Genomic DNA, 23,811 nt, shown 5'->3' with positions numbered 1-23,811 from the left:
GGAGATCTTAGGACTGTGGCTGTGTCACTGTGTCTGCAGTGTTCTCATAAGACTGCGCTTTGAAAGGCATTCACACGTGCACAGGTTTTAAAGTCCACCGTCACCCATCTGAAAGCCTCACACGCCATAGCTTGCCCTCAAAAGTAGGCAGACCTGCTGCGCAGCTTGGTTGTTTGTCTGTGTTTATTTTGGTGAGGAACACTGAAACCCTGCCAAGCCGCCCCAGGAGTTGGCATGAGTGAAGCCTGATCTTGAAACGGCCAGGCCTCCCCCTGGTGAAACCAGTCCCGAATCCCCATGACAACCCCTTTGGGAAGGTGTCCTAGAAAGTCCTCCAGAGCCAAGCTGGTGGGAATGAGCACGTTACCTTGGGAGGTGAGAACTGGCAGGGGAGATTCAGAAAGAAAGCTGTAGCAGGCCCAGGTTCTGGTTGTTCTAGCTCTCAGGATTTTGGGTCTGAAAACTTCTTTCCTTAACTCTTTCTCTGTAGGACTTCCTCACTTCACTATGCAACCCAAGAGCCTGAACGTCACCAAAAACACCCCCTTCAACCTCACCTGCCAGGCCGTGGGCCCACCCGAGCCCGTCAGCATCTTCTGGGTTCAGAACAGCAGCCGGGTCAATGAGCGGCCTGAAAAGTCCCCATCCATGCTGACCGTTCCTGGTGAGTCCGAGTTGTGGGCTGGTCTCTTTATTTTCTCTCTGGTCCTGGAAGGGGTGGGAATTTGCTGGGCACTGCTGGGTACCAGAAGGATGTAAACACAGGTGTGGCAGCCCAGGTAAGGGGCCAGTAGATACGCAGGCAGGCAGGCAGGAGTGCGGGATGAGAGTCCCCAAGCCAGGGAGTGCCAAGGGCATCCATGGGTCAGCTGAGGCAGCGGCCAGGATCCTAAGCTCGTGTCCTCCATTGCAGCTGTGGCCTTGCTGGCCCGGCAGGCCTGGCGCTTCAGGGACCACTGTTGTGAAGTCACCAGTGAGGTGTGACAGCAAGGCAGAGGCATGGGTCTGGGGCTGCTGTGGGTAGACCAAGTCATTGTGGGACTGTGGCCTCACAGCCATCTTGGTTTCCGTCTGAGTGAAGGCACCCCAGTCGGCCCCCATCAATGCGTGTCAACTCCGTTGGTGTTTCCATGCTGCCCGCACCACTGGGCTCCTCTCCGCTCCCCTCTTTGTGACTTTCAGCAACATCTGGCCAGGGTGCCACCCCTGTGGGGGAGGAAGGACCTGTCCTGTACCCTCAGGGTTCTTCCAGCCGGTCTCACAACCAAATAGATGTGAGGCAGAGCAGTGAGAGAAAATGACCAATTTAAAACACGCGTGTGTGGGAACCACACACGTGAGAGTCAGAGACCCTGCATGATGGAAAGGGGACGTGGGTAGGGGCCTGGGGCCTTCAGAGGGTCATCACGGGATGACAAGAAGGGCAGCGGTTTAGTAAAAGGAAGTTTGCTTGCCCTGTGGATGGGTCAGGAGAAGTGACAAGCCTTGCTGTGGGCATGGCCCCTCATTCAAGTTCCTCTAGGAGTGGGAGGAGGGGCAGAAGTTTCTGCTGAGCATGAAGATAAGTGTGCCCTTAGCCCCAAACAACCCACGTACCAGAGGCACGCCTTGGGGTGACTCGTTCTGAACCCTCACACCCAGCTCTTCCTTCCTCCATGCTGTCACTCAGTGTTATGCATGGATCTCTGTGTGCAGGGGGTGTTTGTTTGTTTCTGGCTCTGAGAATGCCATGGTGGCTCTGGGCCTCTGGCTTCCTGCTTCTCCCCACCTCAGTGTCCCCCTCTGCCCTTGGTAGGAGCTCTGAGTGTGGGGTGCCCTCAGCTCAGCTGGACACGCTTCTGTTCCATCCACACCTGCCCCCAAAGAATCCCTCTGGGCCCCGACTTCAGCACCATTTGTGACCTCAAACTTTGCTCCTCCAGCCAGCCTTCCCTCCTGAGCTTCAGGTTCATGTATCCCGCACCTCCCCGGCACTTCCCGGCTGGGTTTGTTGGTGCCTTAAAACGAAACCCATGACCTTCCCGACTTTCCACCCAGAACCCCCCACCTTAGTAAGTGATGTCACCAACTCAGCTCTGTCAGCTCTGCTCTTGCCAGGCATCCGAAATCTGTCTTCTCCGCCTCTGCTGCAATGTCCTGGTCCTCGTCACCGCCAGCTCTTGCCACCACTACTGCAGTCACTTCCTAGCTGGCCTCGGTGCTTTCAGCCTTGTGCCACTGTAATCCTTCACGCCAGCTCTCAGGTGCGCTTCATCAATGGAACCACCAGAACATGTCACCTACCTACTGACCGATTATGTCACCTGCTGTTGGAAACACTTCCAGGCCCGATAGTGACTTCCTGCTTGTTTTAGACCGTCACCCGGAGTTCTTCCTACCTCTGTCTGACACGCTGTCCTCCCTGCTCACTCAGCACCATGTTTCATGTCCTCAGTCGCATCACCCTCCTGGCTACGGGAACTTTGCACTCCCTTGTTTGTCTGCCCTTTGTCCCATGACAGCACAAATATCACTTCAGAGAGGACTTCCCTGGTCACTGTTAACTGTTTTACATTCTCTGTGTCCCTTTACTGACTCCCAACCACGTATTCTTGGGACCTTCCTTATTGCACTTGTCTGTCTACATGTTTAGTCTCTTCCCCAGCCTTCTTAGAGAATACCTGCCTAGTGGGGACAGGTACTTTGTGTCTCCCAAGGCGGTGCCAACCTGCAGGTGTGCTCACTAACCATTTATGGCACGAACGACCAGCAGGTTCACACCAACCCCTTGTGCAAGTCTTTTGGGGGACACATTTTTTGTTTCCCTTGATCGCATAACTGGGAGGTGGTCACATGATAGGCATATGTTTAACTTTTAAAGAAACCAGGGGACCCCAAAGGGGTGGCACCGTGTTGCATCCCCACCACATGGAACACACCCTGGCCAGCACACATATGGTGGGTCTTTGTAATTTCAGACATGTTAATGGGCATGAAATGGTTGGTTATTGCACTTCATTTCCCCGGCATCAGATTTTAGATTAGATTTAGAAAAGACGTCTTATGCTTGCCAACCGATCCTAAATCCTTTCCCAACTCATCAGTATTAATAAATAGAAAACATGGATTTTTGTATATTGGTCTCCTATTCCGCCACCTTGCTACTTTCACTTATTAGGTCTGGGTTTTTGTTGTAGATTCTGTGACTTTCCTATGTGGACTTTGGTGTCACCTGGAACTAGAGAGAGTCTTGCTTCCGCCTTTCCAATCCTGATCCTCTTATCTCTGTAGCTTGCATTCTATTTCCCTGGCTAGCACCTCCAGCACACGCTGTATGGAAGTGGTGACAGTGGCTGTCTGGGCACCTGATCAGCTGGTGTGACATTAACTGGCTTTTGTAGATGCCCTTCATTGGGTCGAAGGTGATTCCTCCTTGTCCCAGTTGGCGGAAATTTTTATTTGTTTTTTTATCACTATGGGTATAAAATTCTGTCAGATTTGTTTTCCGCATCTACTGAGATGTTCACGTGGTTTTTCTCCATTATTCTCTTAATGTGGTACATTACACTGGTTCTGTTTTCAAATGTTCAGTCAGTTCGATTATATAGGATGTAGATAGTATAAGGTCTGGGGGACCCTCCCAGGCATGGAGCCTCCATGCCCTGTCCTCACAGAGTCAGGGTGTGTCACCCTCCTGGCTCATCGGTCTTCACCGAGTAGGAAACCACACTGGCCTTTGGAGTCCAGAGTTTTTGTTGGGGTTTGGTCACATTGGCATAACTGATGAAATCATTGCCTATGTCTCTGAGCACAGTCCCCAAGACCCGACTTCCCCCCGCCCCCCAGAGGCTGGGCTGAGACCCAACCCCTTCATTCATGTCTGTCGTTCTGGTGACCAGCACCTGTCCTAAAAGTGTCTTGGGGCCCATCCTGAGTCATCATGTTAGCTTAACAAAGCTACTCTTGTCACTGAGGAAATTGTAAGGGACAGATAAAAGCCAGTCAATACTTAATTATACAACAGGGCTCTTGAGGGAAATTGGTCGATAAGTTGTTGTTTAATGTCAGCTTTGGTGTCTGGGTATTGCTGACCTTGGAAAAACAATTGGGAGGTGTTCCCAACCTCCTATTTCCTGAAAGAGTTGAGTAGCGCTGGTGTTACTCTGGAAGGACGTGTGTCAAGTGCGGTGGAGGCTGCACCCTGTGTTTCAGACGCTGTTTCTTGCCATGCAGACCCTTTTGATAAAGGTCAACGCACTGGTTAATGTTGAGTTAGAGGTTTATTGAAATCCCCAGGTCTTTTTTCCTGTCAAATTGCTGCCAAGCCAGAGTGCTCTGGCTTCTTGTATATTTAATTTTTTTTTTTTTTGAAATCTCAGCCTACCATGTGACATTTATCCTTGTAAAAATGTAATCCATTGTCCTTAGCCTCCCAAACCCATTGTGAACCTCGACTCATTGGGTCGGCAGATTTCTCCCCTGCTTCGCGCCAGCTACTGTTTTGGTCTGTTTCGGGTTCTCGAGGGTGTAGTTCCCATCTGACCAAGCAGGGACCTGCTGACAAAGGCGGCTTCTGAGTTGGCTTCAGCCCGTTAAGTCCACTGTCTTGGCTGCTGTTCTCGCCTCTGCGTCCGCTTACGTTTACCGTTTCCATCGTTTATTTCTCCATCTCGTCTTCTGAGATGAGATGGTCCTTGGTACATTGGGCTGGGAACTGTCACGGTAGAACTGGGAACGAGTCTGGGATTTGGTCTGAAATCAGCTGGTGTGCTGAGCTCCTGGACCTGTCGGGTTTCCGTGCCCTCCTAGGCACCGATCCAATATCCGCCTCTTCACTTTTGCTGTAACTTCCATCTCTTGGTGATCCTGTACTTACCAGAGTTGGTGTCACTTTCTTTACCGAAATGGGGACACAGTCTGTCCACCTCTGCTGGATGTTTTCTCAGAAATCACAAGCATGCTTCCGCGATAAGATCTGCACTTTCTTTTGACACTTGAGGTACTGTGTAATTTGTCTCAGCTCAGAGACCTGGTTGGCTCCTAACTGGCCAACGGTCACCCTTACGATTGCCACCTACTTAAGGTTTTAACTTCCTTATGGTCTTCATTTCACTTTGTCTCATTTGAAGATTGGGGGGTCAGGCAGAGAAGAAAGATGCAAAATAGTAGATTTTTATTTTTTTAATGTTAGCTTTGATATCTGGGTATTGACCTCAGAAAAGTATGAGGAGTTTATAACCTAAGTGTGCTTTTAAAAATAGTCTTAATGTGCTCCCGTGGTTGCATGAAGCTACGCATGTGCCAGACTTCTGTAGAGCCCACACACTCACAAACACACACGCACGGGTCCGTGGATAACTAGTGAAATCTTGGCCTGCCCTGCAGCGGGTGCCAGTGTCAGTGCCCTGGTTTTGACAGTAGTTATGCGAGACATTCACACTGGGGACTTTGAGGGGAGGGTGCATGGAACGTCCCTGCACATTTCTTTACATCTTTCTGTGAATCCGTAATAAATTCAAAATAAGTTTTTAATAAATAATTAATAAATTATTAAATAATTAAATTATTAATTGATTATTAAATAATTTTATGTTAAAAATGTAGAGAATGCAGAAGAGTATTTTTACAGCTTATTACCCATTTACAATTACAACGAAGACATTGCTGTGTTTCCTTCCTAATTTTTTCTTTAAATTTGTGTGTGTGAGTATGTGAGAGTGACTTTCCTTCAGGTTAGCATGATACTTACGCAGATTAATTCTACCCTTTTTAGTACACATATAATATGTAAACACATTTTCACAGTAAAGCATTCAAACTGTAGGCATCACGAAGCACAATGTGACTGTCTCCCTTTTTTCTCCACAACCTTGCTGCCCAGTGCAGAGGGACCACTGTCACCATTAGTCCACCTCCTTTCAGATCTCTCCCAGTCCTTGCCCTGTCATCACAGACATGCATGTGCACATGTGCGCTCACATGCACGTCACCAGGACACACAGCTCTCTCCATGGGTGCTCGTGGGCCCGTGCGTGGATGGACCGTGATTTATTTAACCATTCTCTTCCGAATGTTTTAACTTTTTTCTGTTGCTCATGTGGACATCTTTGTAGCCATATGTGTCTCTTCCAAAAGCTGTGCACCTCCTCACCACAGGAAGCCCCTCATTATTAATCAGCATGGTTATTATGTATTGAATGTTAGTTAGATTAGCTCCATCACCCAACACAGTGCCTGGCACATGAGAATTGTGTGAATGACTGAGTGAACTAATGAACAAACAAATGTGTTGTAAACAGTCTCATGCCTTAAGTCCCTTCACTGGGACTAAGAGACACAGTGATAGTAAAGTAACTTGTGTTCGCATAATTATTTTTGCACTTAAACTCTGATCTCTTTTCTCATTTATATGTCTCACCAGTTCTGTGGAATTAACAGAACGGGACTTGTCACACCCATTTTGCAGACCCAGAGGGAGAAAGGCCCAGAGTTCAGACTTCTGACACCAGGCTGGTGCTAGGCACAGCCATCGCACCTGGTCAGCCACTGTGGTTGTGTCTACGTACCTGGGCCTTATGACCTCGAGAAGAATGACATAAACAGCACTCTTGCACATACCTGTTGTTAATTCTGAGGACCATTGGTGTGGCACCTGAGTTCCCCGTGGTCCAGGTTTGAGGGACTAGGTGGCAAGAACATTCTGACCTGCAATGCCTTTGAGGGGGTAGGAGCTGATGAAAAGCCAGGTATTTGCAGGGGGTGCCCCTCTGTCTTGAAATGGCCCCCCAGTAAACCTTCTCATCCCTCTCCCAAGAGAATGTAGTATGGGGAAGGGATTAGGGAGCCGTGACTGAGGAGCCTGCTCTGCGTGAGCACATGTAGGAACAGGAAGGTCGCACCCTTTGTCCCTTTGACACCGGTTCTCCCCTCAGTCTCTTTTAGAGACATGAGCAGAGACGTGCATGGTCCAAAGGGCATTGTCCAGAGTCAACAAGCCAACCTCAAAGGCTCCACTCTTTAGGGTTCCATTTATGTCACAGCCCTGAGTGGCACGGTGACAGTGGTGGTGGGCAGACCAGCTCTGGCCAGTGTTAGGTTGGGGAAGGAAGACCCTAAAAGGGCTGGCAGGTGATGGGACAGTTCCGTGTCTGTGCACAGCCAGCACCTGTGATAGAGTCTTTCAGAACAACACACTCCTCCCTCCCAAATCCAATGAAACAGAAACTGGTGAAATCTGAATCAGGTCTGTGTTTAGTTGATGGTGTTGTACCAAACCGCCTTCCTGGTTTTAGTCAGTGTCCTGTGCTTACATAAGACCTCATTGGCAGGGGAAGCTGAGTGAAGTGTGGACAGGAATTCTCCATTATTTCTGCAATTTCTTGTAAATCGAAAATTATTTCAAAACGAAGTGTTTTTTTGTTTTATAAAGAACTGCTTTGTCACGAGCAAAACCCAATCTTTACAGACAGCGGAACCACAGAAAGCGTTTGCTGTGTGGTGTCCAGCAGTGGGATGCATCCATTGTAGGAGCCATTAAGACGTGACCTGGAGACGAATGCCACTTCACCATCATGGGTCCCTAGGCGAGGGTGTGTCAACTTCTTTATATAAAATAGGGACGGTTACAGCGTCCACTTGATGGAAGATTTATGAGGATCCAGTGAAACAATGGGCTTGAAGCCCTTGGTACAGAAGCAGCCTGCAGGAACAACTCACATGTTACCTGCGATGAATTTCTGTGTGAAATAGTTACTAGCTCACTGTCAATTTTGAGCTACCTTCCTGTGAAGAGTGGTAGACTTATGCTGATCTTTCTGGGTTTTATTTTTTAAAAGAAAAAAAGCAATAATCATTTTATATTTAAATCCACATTTAGAAAGCAGCCAAGCTGGTTTTCATTTTGGTTAGTTGGAGATACTTATTCATACCCATCACAGTAACAACAGCATTGTAACTTGGATTTATATAAATGAGGTCTTAATCCTCACAGTGCTTTTCACAAAGATTTACCTTGAACCTCAGAACATACTGTGATGTAATTAGGCATTTTTATACCCATTTTACAGATGAGGGGGAAATTTGGTGTGATTTAGGGCCCTCCGTGCTAAGGTCTACTCTTTACATGGTATCTGGCACGATCCCAATAAAACACAAGCTCCATCCTGTTGGTCTTCTGCTCAGAGCCCCAGGTTTCACACTCCACTTAGAGGACAAAGCAAAGAACATTTCTCAGGGAGCCCTCTCTGACCCTCTGATCTTCTATTTTTTCATAGTACAAGTCACCTCCTGAGAGAGCCTGCAGCTCACTTTTTTATAAGATTATTATTTTTCACCCATGTCTGTCCATGAGCATGTGATTCTGTAAGGGCAGGGTCTTTGTTTTATTTGCAGACAGACCCTGAGCACTTGGGCTAATGCCGAGCACGTAGTATGTGGGTGAGTTCAGGGCAGACGGTGAGTTCTAGGTAGTGGGCATGTGCTCCTCCATTTTTATGTCATGTTCTTCTACGCCTTGCTCTGTGGGTAGAAAAATAGATGCCAGGGGAAAAAATGAAAGAGCAGGATTGCTTAATCCAGAACGCAAGGAATTGGCTAAGTGTGCCGTTAGAAGTTGCTTCCTCGGCAGTTCTGAATGTCCCATCTCGAGGGGACGCCCTGTTCCTTAAAATATCTTCCAGGCTTTGTTTCAGAAGCCATCTCTTTTTAAAGCAGCAGAGGACCAAGCTGGAGGGGCCTGAACCATCCCGGGGCAGGGCAGGTGGCAGGGCGAAGACCCAGGAAGCCACAACGGTGTGGGTATAAGACACACAGGTCTATTCCAGTCTGGGGTTACTGTCCAGCCAAAGGAAGAACAGGACAGTGAGACAGAGCTGTCGCCTTTCACAGCAGGGGCTATGTCCGACCCAGGCTGATCTTCATACCCAGTGCCAGAAGAGGTGTCACTGAGTCCATCAAGCACAGGAAGCCGTGTTCAGCCCTAGTGTCCACCTGCCTGGAGGGATTCACCAGCTTGAACCAGCTCTACCACTCTGTACCAGCAACTGTGTGGCCCAAGCAGGCAGCCGCTGTCATCAGTATTTTAGCTCCTAGGCAGCCTGAGAGGGGATTGGTAGCCAGTACCAGGGAGTTGGCCACAGATGGACTTCCTCGCTGTGTGCGTTCTGAAAAGAAACAGAGGAAAACTGACTTCCTGCCTGAAGTCACAGCCCACCATAAGCAGTTTCACTTTCTGCAGGACTCGGGGACCATGGACAACAGAGCTCAATGAGACACATCCATCCCCTGACTCACGGGCGAGCCAGCTGTCCCCTCGTGACCAGAACCTGGCTTGTACTTTGCCCTCAGGTATCTCCTGACAGAGCCAGCAACGCTGCTTGAATGAGAATGGCTGGTTCTGGCTTCCAGTTATCTGTTCAGATATAGAAAACGTGTGATGCACAGCCACTCGCTGTGCCTTCTAATTGAGCCAAAGCTGATTTTTCTAAATGTAAATCCAGTTTTGCACATTCATGGCACCTGGTGACACATCTCGTATGGGAGTTTACAACCTGGAAGGTTGAAAGTGACACTTCGGCATGAGACCAACGTGTCACAGGCTGACTATGAAATAGTGATTGGCACTGGATGGCCCCAGGAAGTGGCCCAGAGGGGTTGGTGTTTCAGGACATCTGCATTTTTGAAACCTAAGCTGGACAGAGTGCCCAGAGTCCAGATGCTGTGCCGGCTCTTCCATCCCACCTCCTGCTCCCCTATCATCTCCTTCGACTTTATGAAAGAAAAAAGATGCCTCCCAGACTCACCACGAGCTGCCATGGGGCCTTGGTTCCCAAATGCTTGCATCTCAAAATCCTCTTAAAACCGAAGTCTTAAAATTATCTAGAACCCAAGAATTTTATCCATTGATATGTACCAAATTAGGAATTAAAAGTGCAGCTTTTTAAAACCCAAACATACCTAAGTACATATTCCAGTAGCAAATAGAGTGAACACCATCATCATGCACTATGCAGCCTCGGGAAAATTCCATCATACATCCCTGTGGGGGTGGATGTGAAAAGGACAAAGAGGAGCCCATTATTATTACAGAATTTGTTTTCACCTCGAGGACCCCCAAAAGGTTTGTAGATGCCCAGGACGCTCTGGGCTAGTCTTGCAGGATGCTCATGGTGCATTGGCCCTAGGTTGTGGGATTTCCAGAAGACCACCTAGAAAATCCCAGATTTCATTTGGCCACGGAGCCGCCTTCCGTGGAAGTTTCACTTTTCACATACATATTGAGAATCATACATATTGAAGAATCATACATATTGTTTCGGTAGCAAGTGCTTTAATAATCGTAAGGACAATTAATCTAGAGAATTTTTTTTTTTTTTTTTTTTGCCCAGTCCCACTGTCCTTTTACTATGCCAGGATTTCATTCAGGTTGTAGCTGTCATGTCCCCTCAGGCTCCTCTTGGCTGTGACATTTGTTGCTAATGACCTGGACAGTTTCAAGTACTGTGCAGGGTTTTGGTAGAATGTCCCACAATTTGGACCTGTCCGGTGTTTTCCTCTCCCTTGTCCAGAGTAGACCTGGGTTATATATTTGGGAGAGGGGACCACTGAGGGGAAGGGTCATTTGCATCACATCAGGTAGAGGGTGCATTCTACCAACGTGACTTCTTGTTGCTGACGTCAACCTCGATCACTCGGCGGCCGCGTCTGTCGGCTTCCCCTCTCTAAAGTTTTTCTTTTCTTTTCCTTCCATACTGTCCTCTTTGAAGGGAAGTCGCTGTGCCAGCCTGTGCTAAGGAGGGTGAGTTGCGTTCCTTCCTGAAGGCAGAGCGTCCACATTAATTATTGGGGATTCTTGTGCAGGGGGATGTGTCTGTTTTCCCCCTTTTATTTAACCATTTGCTTACATCAGTGTAGACTTGTGGATATTTATTTTATAATTCAGGTCACAGTACAATGGTACATAATTAATTTTCTTGCTCAGTTTGTTCCACCTTTGGCCACCCTGTGTCTCTGCCTTGCCCCATCTGTGCATGTGTGTGTGTGATGCTGTGTTTGTGTTATATTTTGCCCCAGGCCCATCTTATTTTTCCCATCCTTATCCAAGAATCAGCCATTTCTCTGAGAAGCCCGGGTTCCTTTGTTGGAAAATGGAGTTAGAACCCAATACCTGGCTTACATCTCTTCCTTTTTATTTAAAATTAATGAACCAGGGTCCTCTCGCCTCTGAAATGATAGCGTTTTTCTCACCAGTATCTTCTCTTTGAGTAATGATAATGCCTCCTGTTTGCATAATAATTTCTATGAGCGGACTGATTTTTACTACATAACAGGATTCATTGCAACAGATCATCCGAAAACTTTAAAACTGTGGCTTTTATCCTGCTGCTGCTGGGTTCTGAAGTGTCGGTGGTGACACTGTCCTGGGCTGCTAAGCCGTGGAGACCACTTTCTAGAGGCCTCCTTGCAGAAATTTAAAAATCTAAACACATGATACTACTTTGTTACTCAACCTCTCAGCATCAAGGAGAAAGAAGAGGTTTGAATGGAAAACAGCTGCCCATCAGGCCCCCAGTTGCCTGGCTCCTGGCACCTAGGGCTTAACCCCAGGTGTGTTTTTCAAACACCGGCACACTTCTCAAATTAACTTTGGGCTGGTGGCTCAAAGCAGTGAACCAGGCGGCATGAACAGGCCCAGACGCCCGCCCACATGGCCTGCTCTGCCTGGGCTCACAGGCTTCTTCTGCTCTAGGTCTGGCGGAGATGGCGGTCTTCAGCTGCGAGGCCCACAACGACAAGGGGCTGACCGTGTCCAGGGGTGTACAGGTCAACGTCAAAGGTGAGCGCCGGGCTGGCCCCCGCACGTCTGAGGGATGGGGGGTAGGGGGGTGGGGCATGGTGCAAGCTCTGCAGCCAGCTGCCCTGTTGGAGCTCAAGCGTTCCCACAGACAGCCCCATGACCTTGGACAAGTCCCCTACCTCTCTGGCTGCAGTGTTCCCCTCTGTAAAATGGGAGTGACCACAGACCTGCCTGTCCTTGAGGCGTAAGTGGGATCACGCCAATAGAAGCTATCACAGTCGTGCCTGGCACGCACGTTTGGCAGACATCAGCCAGCTTAGAGAAAGCTCGCGGAAATGCCACCTGGAGCATCTCAGCCCTTTTCCGCTCCCCCAGCCTGACCAGCCCCATTATCCCTGAAGAACCCCAGCTGGGAGCCCTGGTCTGGGATAGTCTCCGGCCTCCCCAGGCCAGTGGGGCTGAAGCCAGTCTAGCAGCAGCTGCTCCGAGAGGGGGAAGGGCAGGGTCACTGCCCTTTCGGGCCTTGGCTCTCTGTCCCTCTTCCTTCCTCTGAGCGGGGACATGACCTAACAAGAGGTCCCCCAGCAAATGGTGATGTTCCAACTCAAGTATCTGCCTCTTCCTCCTCCTTCTGTGGGTCAAGGGCATTGAAACCCGAAACTGGGAAGGAAGGAAAGCCCACATGGAAATACCGTCCTTTTATCCCTTTCGGAAACATCTTCCTCACCTGCTCTCGCAGAAACTCAAGCAGATTTCATTTCAGTATTTGATCTTAATTTAAATATTGGGACATGATCCCCCTTTCAGGCTTGTCCTTGGGGCATAACACAGGAGAAGCAGCAAAACTTTAATGTTGAGTTAGAGGGTGGGAAACACAGTGCAGGGGACTCCCAGTGACAAAAGAAGTGAACTTTAAAGAGGAGCTAATGTTTAGATTCAGCTTGGCATCTAGGCAACAGGAGGGTGTTTCCTAAAAGGGCTTCTGGAGGAAAAAGTGAGCGCACCACTCTTTACCGTGGGAGGAAGCGTACAACTTCCTTCCTGCGTCCGGAGCGCCACTTATTACTGTTTTCAAAAGAAATGCTGGGAATTTCAGGAATTTTATGAGTAAATTTGTAAAGACATGGTCATCAAGTGTAATCAGTGTGAAATTTAAAAACCCATAAACGTGAAGTGCTTCTTTCATTTTATGCTCCACACAGAATCTCAGCTAACATTTTAAAAAAATAATAATAAACCCCATTTCCAAAATTTATGGTTTTGGCTTTCCTTTATTTAAAACTTTATATCAAAACAACAAAGTCTCCCTTCTTCTAGTCTGTTATTAACTGCCATATCTTTGGGCACATTTCGATATGAAAAGGCAGGCATTTTCGGGCAGTTTGACAACTGATTCCTTTGGGAAGGTGAGTCAGCTTGCTGATCCTTTGCCCGTCCCCAAGCTGCGTGTAAAACCGGTAAAACGAACTCTCGAACGTGGCCCAGCCCTCCCGCCACTCTGCCATTGCTTCGCCACCTCCACACCGCCCCCAGGCCTGTGCACGTCACCTCAGTGAGTCCCCACTGCAGCTCTGTGGAGCAGCATGGTTACTGTCCCATCCGTAGGAGAGGGCACTGAGTATAGGGAGGGCATTCAGCTGTCCCTGGGGCCACACGCGCAGCCAAGTGGTGACCAGATGCCCAGTGCCTGCCAGGACTCATGCTGATCTGCTCCCTGCCCCCTGGTCCAGCCTCCTGTGTCCTGTGCAGGGACACCAGCTTTGGGGTCAGGTAGACCCCGGGTCAGGTCCTCAGGCTTATGAGCTCTGTGGCCTTTGCCAGTTTTAACTGCTTTGACCCTCAGTCTCTTCATCTGTAAGTGGGGTAACACGACTTCTCATGAGGTTCTAGTGGTGATTTAGGAAGCGGAGGCCAGAAAGTTGGGTACACATTAGTCATCACTTTTGTTGTAAGTGTGATTATTACTATTGGCTAAGAATTAGATTGAGCACAAGAAAATGAAATCCCCAAGCTTCAGCTCCTTAGGTACCAACAGAAATGTCCACCAATGCCTCACGTGTGGTGAGGTTGTCACACACTCATTATGATGCCCCCAGCAGAGGCAGTGGGTGCTTTTGGCTTGAACTCTCACCTGCTTCCTTGGCCTGGAAAGCTTCTTGTCCCCCTATGCACACACGCACATGCACATAGACATGCACAAACATATGCACACACATGCACTCACACATGTACAAACATGCACACAAATGTACAAACGTGTACATACAGACATGCACACATATGCAGACGCACACCAGCATATGTGCACATGCACCCACACACACATACACATGCCCCCATAACACCTCTCTTCTCAGGATGGGGCACTCTTGTCCTCACCTGGGTCCCCCACTCAGTCCAGGGCTCCACCAGGGCCCTGCCAGAGCTTTCCGTCCCCACTTGGTGCCCAGCGAGGTGCCTGCACATAGCAGGCCTGTGAACATAAGCTCAGTGAAGGAGATGCACGTCACCACCTTTTTCGGCTTAAAGCTCTCCCTCCATCCGCGGGCAGGAAAGCAAGCCCCTGTCCTCTTCTGTGACCCAGGTAGAGCCACCTGTCCTTAGCAGACTTGTTGTAAGTGAACAGTCACCCTCAGGCATTGGGTAACATGGGCTTAGTTTCCCTAATCTTAAACAGAAACAGGCATAGTGTCACTGTGTCTGTCTGGTCGCTGTGACCCCTGTGGTTTGTGACTGTGTGTGTGTCTCTCATAGCGCTCCCCGCCCCACCAGCTGAAGTCAGCATCCACAACCAGAGCGCGCATGCCATCCTCATCTCCTGGGCCCCAGGCTTTGATGGCTACTCCCCGCTCAGCAGTTGCAGAGTTCAGGTAAATCGCCTCCAGGGCACAGAGGGAGGTGGCGGCTTGGTGCCCTGTGCTCGCCCCGACTGTTGCCCCCAAGGATGGCACTGAGGGCATCTCAACACCTCCTCAGAGTCCTCGACCTCCTGCCACTCAGTGTCCACCTGCAGGCACCGTCCCCTGGCATCCCGCCCCGGGATGCTGCCTCCCTGCCATGCACTCCCAGGGCCCACCAGAAGGGACCCGCGAGGCCAGGGAGAATTCACTGTTAAGGTATAAAAACACATTCCTAAGTTAGGACTGGCTCGTGACCAGGAGTTCAGGAAGCCAGGTCATCTTGGCTCCTCCTGGGCTGGTGGCCATGCGGGACAGACATGCAGGCCCAAGCCGGGTCACCTCTGCTGCCAAATGTGGCACTTCAGCCCGTGGCTCCCAGGAAACCTGGCCTTACGGGCCTTGCAAAGTCCTCATCTGTGTTTGGCCACTACCTAAAATGTGTATGAAGCAGTGCTGTGAGAAGTGGAAGTTAGCACCCTGCAGTGACTCTATGCCATGACGTCATAGGCTCTGCTCTGAGTGTCACTTTCATAGGCATGGAAGGGGCGGCAGGAACGCTCCTGTTTGCTGAGGGGCTCCAATGGCCCAAGGCTTTGCAGACACAACCCCACCAACACCTGCATCCTCACTGCAGGCTGGAACTGGAGCCCGGGCAGCGGATGCCATGCATGCTCAGGCCACCCACCCCAGACGTGAGAGACACTGCGCGCAGAGCAGGGAGTGAATGCATGTGGGTGATCCACTGAAAACTCGGTGCACTCTACCTTGCCCTTTGTCATACAGCAGGGTAGGAACTCATCTCGGTTTCATAAATATCTGCTCTTATTAGTTAAAAGTATGGCAACCTGACACAGGCCACTCGGCTTACAAAAGTGACGTCCACAGAGTTTTGTGTTGACAACCAGATGTTTTTAACATCAAATGGAGTTTGTTTCCCTGCTGTTGTCTAACAACTGCTTCTTCTCTGGAGAGTGAAGACGCGCATTATCCCTGAAGTAGCCTCCCCCTCACCCCGCCACCCCCGGCCTTGCTTAATTCTCTCCCTCCTGTGTTTGCAAACCTCCCTAGTGCCTGGTAAGTGTCAGGAGTTTGGTTATATCCACCAAGTCCTCACCAGGGATAGCCTTTATTTTTTTAAACAGCTCTCCTGGAGATATAGTTCACATACCATAATATTCACCCATTGGAAGTGTACAATTCAGTGGTTTTTAGCATGTGCACAGACAGAGCTGCTCAAACACCAGCACCCTCTCGCCGTGTCTGTGCCCATCGGGGTGCCAACTGTCATTTTCTTGCGTTGACTCTTTCTGATTAGGATCAGGGTGACACTGGCCTCATAGAATGAGCTGGGAAGTGTTCCCTCCTCTTCTGTTTCTTGGAAGAGTGTGCGGAAGATTGGTGTTAATTCTTCTTCAAATATTTGCTGGAAATCACCAGAGAAGATATCTGTCTGGTCACGAGATTTTCCTTGTGGGAAGATTTTTTTTTTTTTTTGATTACTAACTCAATCTCTTTACTTGTTTGAGGTCTACTCAGATTTTCTATTTCTTCTTGAGTCACTTATGATAGTTTGTGTGTTTTTAGGAATTTCTCTAGTTCCTCCAGGGTATCTAATTGGTTGGTACACAGTCGTTCCTAATATTTGATTATAATCTTTTTTTTCTTTGAGGTTACTAGTAATGTCCCCTCTTTCATTCCTGATTTTAATAATTTGAGTCTTCTCTCTTATTTTCTTTGGTCAGTATAGTTGAAGATTTGTCAATTTTATTGATCTTTTTAAAGAACCAACTTTTGGTTTTGTGAATTTTTCTGTTCTCTATGTTATTCATTTCTATCATAATCTTTATTTCCTTCTGTTTGCTTTCGCTTAGTTTGCTCTTTTGTTGTTGTTGTTTCTTAAGGTGGAAGGTGAGGTGATTGATGTTAAATTTCTCCTTTTTCAATACAGACATTTATCTATCCATTTCCCTCTGAGACTACCTTAGCTGCATCCCATGAGTTTGGTATTTAGGGGTTTTTTCCTGTTCACCTCAGTGTTTCATTGTTTTCCTTGTGATTTCTTCTTTGTCGTATTACTTATGAGTGTGTTAATTTTCACGTAGTTGTGAATTTCTCCAGTGTTCTTTCTTTGTTGATTTCTAGAGCTACTCAGTTGTGTTTGGAGGACACATGGGGATGTTGTTCATCTTTTTAAATAAATCAAGGCTTGTTTATGGCCAAGCATACGTTCCGTCCTGGAGAGTGCTCATGTGTAATCAAAGTGGGTGCGTTCAGTGGGGGCCTGGTGAGGTGTCTGTGTCTCTCAGGTCAAGTTAGTCTGTAGTTTCATTCAGTTCTTCATTTCCTTGCTGCTCATCTGCCTAGTGGTTCTATCAATTTTGGAAAATGGGGAATTGAGGTCTCAACTATTATTTTTGAATTATCTATTTTTCTTTCAATTCTGTCAGTTTTATGTATTTCAGAACTCTCTTGTTGGAAACTACTAGGGCCTATCTTCCTATATAGGGACATTCCCTATATAGGGACACGACTGAAGCATAGGCCAGCCCCTTGAAAAAAATGATTACCTGGTTGCTGAGCTGTTTGAAGAGTCTAAGAGGGCACGAGGCTCCTCCTACAGGAAGATGGAGGCCCTTGGGGGGACTCTGAGGAAAAGCTGCCCACCTCGAGAGGGGGCTCAGGGGAAACACAAGGTAGAGCGGGGTGGTTGGAAGGCCTGAAAACACCAGGTCACCTGAAGATAAAAGATGATGTACAAGCATCACTCACTTTCTCTCTCTACCTTGGCTTTGGGTGGTTGTGGCCTGAGTGGACCCTCTTGTGAGTGCCAGCCTGCAGGCCTCCCTCGCCCACCTCGGACTCTGTGTCTCCAACATGGTTTTTCTGCCTTTGCCCCACCAGCTAGTTCATCCTCCCTTTAGCCATTCTCCTTTCCATCTCTTGTTGGGTGGCCAGATTCAGCACAGGAGAAGGAAGTTATTTTCAAGTCAAGTTCCATGAGTAATTCTGTGACATACCTATGGCTATCGTTGTTTGTAACAGACCTGCCATTCAGACATAGCTGGTCCTGAGTGCCCCGGGCAGTCCCAGTAGACTGGCCAGCACCACTCTCGGACGTACACTTGCAATTCTGCTGACTGACAGCCTACCCCATTTCTGAGGGAAGCGAGGATAGCTCTGTAGCAGGTCCCGGTCCGCTATAGTTGTAAGCTCTGACTTGGTAACAAAAGAATGTTCTGGCTGAGATTCAGACCCATGCTGGGGTAGCATACATACTCTCACTTCCTTTGGTCTTGATGTGAGTTCCTTCCTTCACCCATTTTTGGGCTACATCCTCCCTGGCTATGTTTAACTCTCCCACGTGCCCCTTGCCATGTCACGCCCTGTCTCCCCAGGGCCCACCAAGACAGACTGTTATAAAAACACCATCTTTTCTCAGGAATATGCTGTCAGTGTCCTTGGTCTGGAAATACACATGCTGTTCCCGACAGGGTGGGTGGAGACTGCGGCTTTCATCCACCTTGTCCCCATGTTTGGTCATCGGGAAGGAGGTACATACCTAAAGCAGGAAGCAAAAAGTAGTTTCTGCCAAGAACCAGCATTGATAAGTGCGTAGCTTGTGCCCCTGCGGTGGCTCCTCAGGCCCACTGCATCTTCTCGTCGCCAGCAGAGTCGCGAGGATGTGGCCCCAGCACCGCCCTCAAGGTCTCACTAGCGGCTCTGGAATGCCAAAATGTTGATGTGTGTCCTCTTGGCCTAAATTTCAGCACATATATCCAGAAATAACAGCACTGTGTACCCACACTTTACAACTGCAAGCCCATTAGTATTGGGAATAAATACAGGGTTTAAGATTTTTCCCCCAAAATAGCTTTTGGTTGCTTTTGTTTTATTTAGTACTATTTTGTCCTTTCCAACTTTATAAATACTCCATATTATAGAAAATTTGAAAAACCTGTTGTGAAAAAGAACAACAAACCCTTCTCCCACATCCCTATCCCCAAACGGGAGGTATACTGAGGGAAAGAGGTGGGAGCCTGGCCAAGGGCTAGACTTTTGCTGGGAATCCCCTCTTCTGCCTGTATACTCAGAGGACGAGGAGAGCCTGGCAGGGTTTAAGGCTGGAAAGAGGAAAAAGGAACTCAGGAAAGAACTGATGCACTTTAAAGAGATTTGGAGAAGAGCTTGTTGGGTGAGGTACAAATGGCCTTTGCCTCTGTCTCTCCACCAAAAAAAAAAAAGCTATAAACTCTGCATTATCTGTGTCTGCTTTGGGGGTTGAATTTTTCCTGGGGTGGACTGGGTAGGGAAGAACAAAGGACATGCCTCAAGGAAGAGTAGAGGTCTTCGGGCTACATGATAAAAAGAAACACAGATTAACCAAAAATCCAGTATCCCACCTTCTAACGTAGGGCTTAGGAAACCTTTTCTTTGGAAGTCTGGGTGATAGATAGGCATTTTAGGCTTTGCCATCCCATTCGGTGTCTATCTGCACACTCTGAAACAACTGTGAGAAATCGAGAATTGAACCTGTTCTGAGAGAGGAAGGGCTGCTCTGTTTTACATTGTCGTGCAAGTTGTAACACAGGAAATTATAGTGTTATAATGGTGTTTATCTGCTCCGTTACCCACCACAATGAGAATACTTATTTTAGGCGTTTTCCTCAGGTCCTCAAATTGTTGCTCCAGTGCCATGAGTAATGCTCAGCAGTGCCGGTGGGGACACTGCAGGGCGGCCTGGAAGGAAGCAGGCGCTTCCCCTCTGTGCAGGGGGGCCGTGTGCAGGGAAGCCAGGAGCCCAAGTCTGACATTCCTGCCACCTCGCTGACGCCTGGTCCGCGTGTGTCCTCTCAGGTTGTGGAAGCTGACCCACTGAGCAACGGCTCCGTCATGATCTTCAGCACCTCTGCTTTGCCACCTCTGTATCAAGTTGAGCAGCTGCGGGCCCTGGCCAACTACAGCATCAGCGTCTCCTGCAGGAATGAGGTCGGCTGGTCAGCGCCCAGCCCTTGGGTCCGGGCCAGCACTACCGAAGGAGGTAGGAAACGCCCAACGCTGGAAACGTGGCCCCTAATGCGTGCGACAAAGCAACCCCTACCCAGGGGCTGGATTTACAGTTTAGATTTTGCTTTGTTTGGTCTTTGTCTCTGGAGGAGAATGTTATCGAGGTAGCCAATGAAAATGGGAAAGAAAACATTTCCTTCTACGCTTTCAAACAGTTTAGTGACAAAACCTACCTCCGTATAGGTAATACTCTCTTTCATGTAGGATGATATGAATAGCAGCACACTGTGTATAGTGTATTATTTTTAACTAAAATCATACAAAATTCATTACTCATAGTGCCAAACTCAAGAAAGCCAACTAATGTGAAGAGGCCTAATGTCCACCAAACACTTACTCTGTGCCGAGGCCATAGTAGGCACTTTATGTGTATTATTTCATTAGACCTTCACAGCGGCCCCACACATTAGGGCCTTTCGTCTCTGTACCATCTTACTCACAGCAAACTTTATTTCCATCTTCAAACTTTAAAGAACTTTCTGTGTGCTGCTTTGAATTTTTGAATCTGAGATTTTCCCCTTTTCGACTATTGCTAACCCCTAGTTATTTCTCAGTTTAGAGTTCTAGACCCCTCAGTGCCTCACACTGTTGGTCCCCTGCCCTTCATAGACTATGGGACAGGCCTTGGTCAGACACTCTCACTTAGAGTTTAATCCGAGCACAAATAGAACCCTAGTTCCAAAGCTGGGAAATATCTCCTTTTCTCAAGTGAAACCTTGAGGGCAATTTTTATGTGCTGTGTTGTGCTTTCATTTGGTTCAGAATACTTTCGATTTCTTCTCTGACCCATTCATCATTGAGTGTGTAACTTGGTTTTCAAATATTTGGGGCTTTCTGGAACTCTTTGTCTTGATTTCTAAGCAAACGAATCCTCTTACATGTATTGAGACTTATCACATGGCCCAGAATATGACTTATCTTGATAAACAGTGTACGTGTGAAGAGAGTGTGCTAGAGCAAATAGCCTATATATGTCATCTTGGTTAAGTTGGTTGGTCGTGTTTTTCAAAGCATTTTTATTGATTTTCTGCCTACTTCTATCAGTTATTCAGAAAGGACATCAAAATCTAGTTATGATTATGGATTTGTCTATTTCTATTTGTAGTTCTAGCAGGTTTTGCTTTAAATATTTTCAAGCTCTGTTATTTTGTGCATAAATGTTTACTATTACTATGCTCTCCTAAATTCACTGCTTCATCATTATGAAATTATTTTCTTTATTCTTGGTAATATTATTTTCTGCGAAATATACTTTGATACTATAATGTTTGATTCTTTCTTCTTTTTTTACTTATTTATATCTTTATAGTCAATGTGTTTTATTTAAGCAGTATGTACTTTAGTCTTGCTTTTTAACCCATTCACAATTTTGACCTTTAAGTTGGGGTATTTAACCATTAAACTGTGATTATTCATATGGGTAGGTTGAAATCTATCACATTTTCTATTCTATTTATAATTTGTTCCCCTTTTCCCTTTTTCTTTCTTCTTTTGGGTTAATTAAATATATTTTTTTCTATTTTATCTCTTTTGCTAATTAGCTATAACCTTGTTTTCTGTCCTTTTTGGGGTTTCCTAGGGTAAATAATGTAATGTTTAAGTTATCACCATTTACCTTCAAGTGATGTTACAGCACTTCATGCATCATGTAAGAACCTTAAGATAGTATACTTCCATTTTCTCCTCCCAATATTCGTGCAATTGTGGACATCCATTTTACTTTGATAGATGTCGTAAACCCATATTACATTGTTATTATTTTTCTGCAGTCAATAATCTTTTAAAGTCATTTATACAATTAGAAAAAAACGGGTGTTTACCCATGAAGTTTCCATTTCTAATGTTATCCATTTCTTGATATATACATTTACATTTTTGTGTGGTGTCATTTTCCTTTTTAAAGGGATCTTCATCATTTCTTGTGTTACAGATCTGGGGAGGAATGGAGCTTCTGTATGTCTGAGAAAAAAAATCTTTATTTTGCCTTTGATGTATTTCTTTTGCTTTTAGTTTTGAGAAATATTTTTACTAGATATCGAATCTAAGTTCACATTTTTTTCCTCTCACTAATCCAAAAATGTTGTTCCATGGCCGCCTTGCTTGAATTATTTCTGGTAAGAAATCTGCAATAATCTTTCATTGTTCCTCTCTGTATAATGTGTCTGTATGTATTTTGTCACAGGTTTTCCCTTTACTATTGATTTTGAGCAGTTTAATTATAATGCGCTTTGGAACAGTTTTCTTTATTTTCCTGTGCTTGGGGCTCATTGAATTCTTGGATCTGTGTGTTTGTGGTTTGCATCAAATGTGGAAGGAAAACTTTTAGCCATTGTTTCTCTCTGTTCCCACTTTTCCTCTTCTTTGAGGACTCAATTACACATACATTTGATCACTTGAAGTTGCCTCATAACTCACTGATGCTCTTAATTTTTCCCCTGCGTTTTCATGTCTTATTTTGGATAGTTTCTCTCATTGTGTTTTAAAATTCACTGATCTTTTCTTGTGCAGTATGTGATCTGCCATTGAGTCTATCTAGTGTATGTTTCATCTCTCCCATTGTAATTTTTGTATCTTCTTTGTATCTGTCATGTTTTTACTTCACTTTTGGACCATGTGAAATACGGTTTTAATAACTATTTTAATCTCCCAATTCTAATATCTGTGTTATTTCTGGGGCAGTTTTGATTGATTCATTTATATTCCAGTAACATAGAGTACTTTCCAGTTTCTTATCATGCCCGGCAATCTTTAATTGGATTTATGACATTGTAAATTTAACCCTGTGGAATTCTAGGTATTTTTATATTTTTGTAAGTATTGGGCTTCATGTTGGGACACCGTTAACCAACTGATCCTTTTGGATCTTGCTTTTAAAGTTTGATCCTTTTGGATCTTGCTTTTAAAGCTTTGTGAGGCAGGACCAGAACAGTGCTCAGCCTAGCGTCAATTATTACCTGCCATTGAGACAAGACTGTTATGCTCTGCCCAGTGCTGCTTGAATCATTAGGTTTTCCAGTCTGATTGCTGAGAATAGCCTGTCCACAGCCCCGAGGGAGGCCCAGGCATTGTTGTCTTTAATTCATTCGTGTGGTTCTTTCCCTGTCTCCCTCCAGAATCATCCCACTGACTCCACCTCCTTCTCTTGGCACTTATTTTTCTCGATGTATTCCCTCATTTTCATGGGGCACATTCTCAATTAGCTCAAGGAGAGCATGTATAAAAAATAAAAACTCTTGGAACTTGCATGTCTTTCTGTCATACTGGATTGATCAATTTTTTTCTAATACAAAACTTTTCGTTGGACATTATTTTCCCAAAAAAATTTTAAAAGTATTTTTTACATTGTTTTTTTAGCTTCATGGGTTGCTACGATGAAGTCTGATACTTGAGTTTTCTAGATGAACTGTTACTTCATTTCAGTGTTTAATAACACCTTTTCTCGTTAGTTAATTGTGGTTCTGTGATAAGCTATGATGTGGGATTTGTTTTAGTCATCATCACAGGCATTCCGTGGCCCTTTTGATCTAGAAATACAAGTGCTTTGGTTTTGAGACTTCTTCATATACATTTTTTTCTTTGAAAATTTTCTTTTATTTTTCTTTCCAGAAATTGTATTAGACAGTTCTTGGGACTCTTCAATTGTTTCCTCGATTTTCTTTTCTCAGATTGATCTCTTTCATTTTTATTTTACTTTTTTGGGAGGTTTACTTGATTTATCTCCTAATTCTTCTATTGAATATTTTATTTTTCTTCTCATATTGCAAATTTTAAGTTTTCTATTTTAGCAACAATCTTTTTCTGTTCTCAAGTATGAAAACATTTGCTTACCTTTGAGCTCGTTAATTATCAGTTTGGTACCAGACATTCATGAGGAGGCTGCCCGACCTCGGCTGATCTTTCACTGTTTGTTCCTACTGAGGAGTGCAGACCTAGCAATTTGATAAGATGCTCTGTGAGCGTGGGTGGGCCTTGTAGATAGCACTGTCAGGTGACTGGACGATGACCTATGTGTTTTGGTTTGGATACCCTAAAGTGTCAATATTGGTTTTCTTTCCTCAGGGACCTAACTTCCTC

At 46.3% G+C, this 23,811-nt stretch overlaps 1 protein-coding gene across 2 annotated transcripts in view; it reads left to right on the top strand.

Moving 5' to 3' along the window:
* The window catches only part of MERTK (MER proto-oncogene, tyrosine kinase), a 73,559-nt gene that overhangs the window by 23,593 nt on the left and 26,155 nt on the right, over nucleotides 1–23,811 (top strand). For both annotated transcript variants that reach the window (XM_016126112.2, XM_016126113.2), the window contains exons 4-7: nucleotides 491–664; nucleotides 11,726–11,812; nucleotides 14,528–14,643; nucleotides 19,528–19,711. In XM_016126112.2, coding sequence (XP_015981598.2) covers nucleotides 491–664; nucleotides 11,726–11,812; nucleotides 14,528–14,643; nucleotides 19,528–19,711 — 561 coding nt within the window. The remainder of the gene's footprint in view (nucleotides 1–490; nucleotides 665–11,725; nucleotides 11,813–14,527; nucleotides 14,644–19,527; nucleotides 19,712–23,811) is intronic.

Source organism: Rousettus aegyptiacus, unplaced genomic scaffold, assembly GCF_014176215.1.
Source record: "Rousettus aegyptiacus isolate mRouAeg1 unplaced genomic scaffold, mRouAeg1.p scaffold_m13_p_7, whole genome shotgun sequence".
Classification (NCBI taxonomy): Eukaryota; Metazoa; Chordata; class Mammalia; order Chiroptera; family Pteropodidae; genus Rousettus; species Rousettus aegyptiacus.
This window is presented reverse-complemented; position numbering and strand designations above follow the sequence as displayed.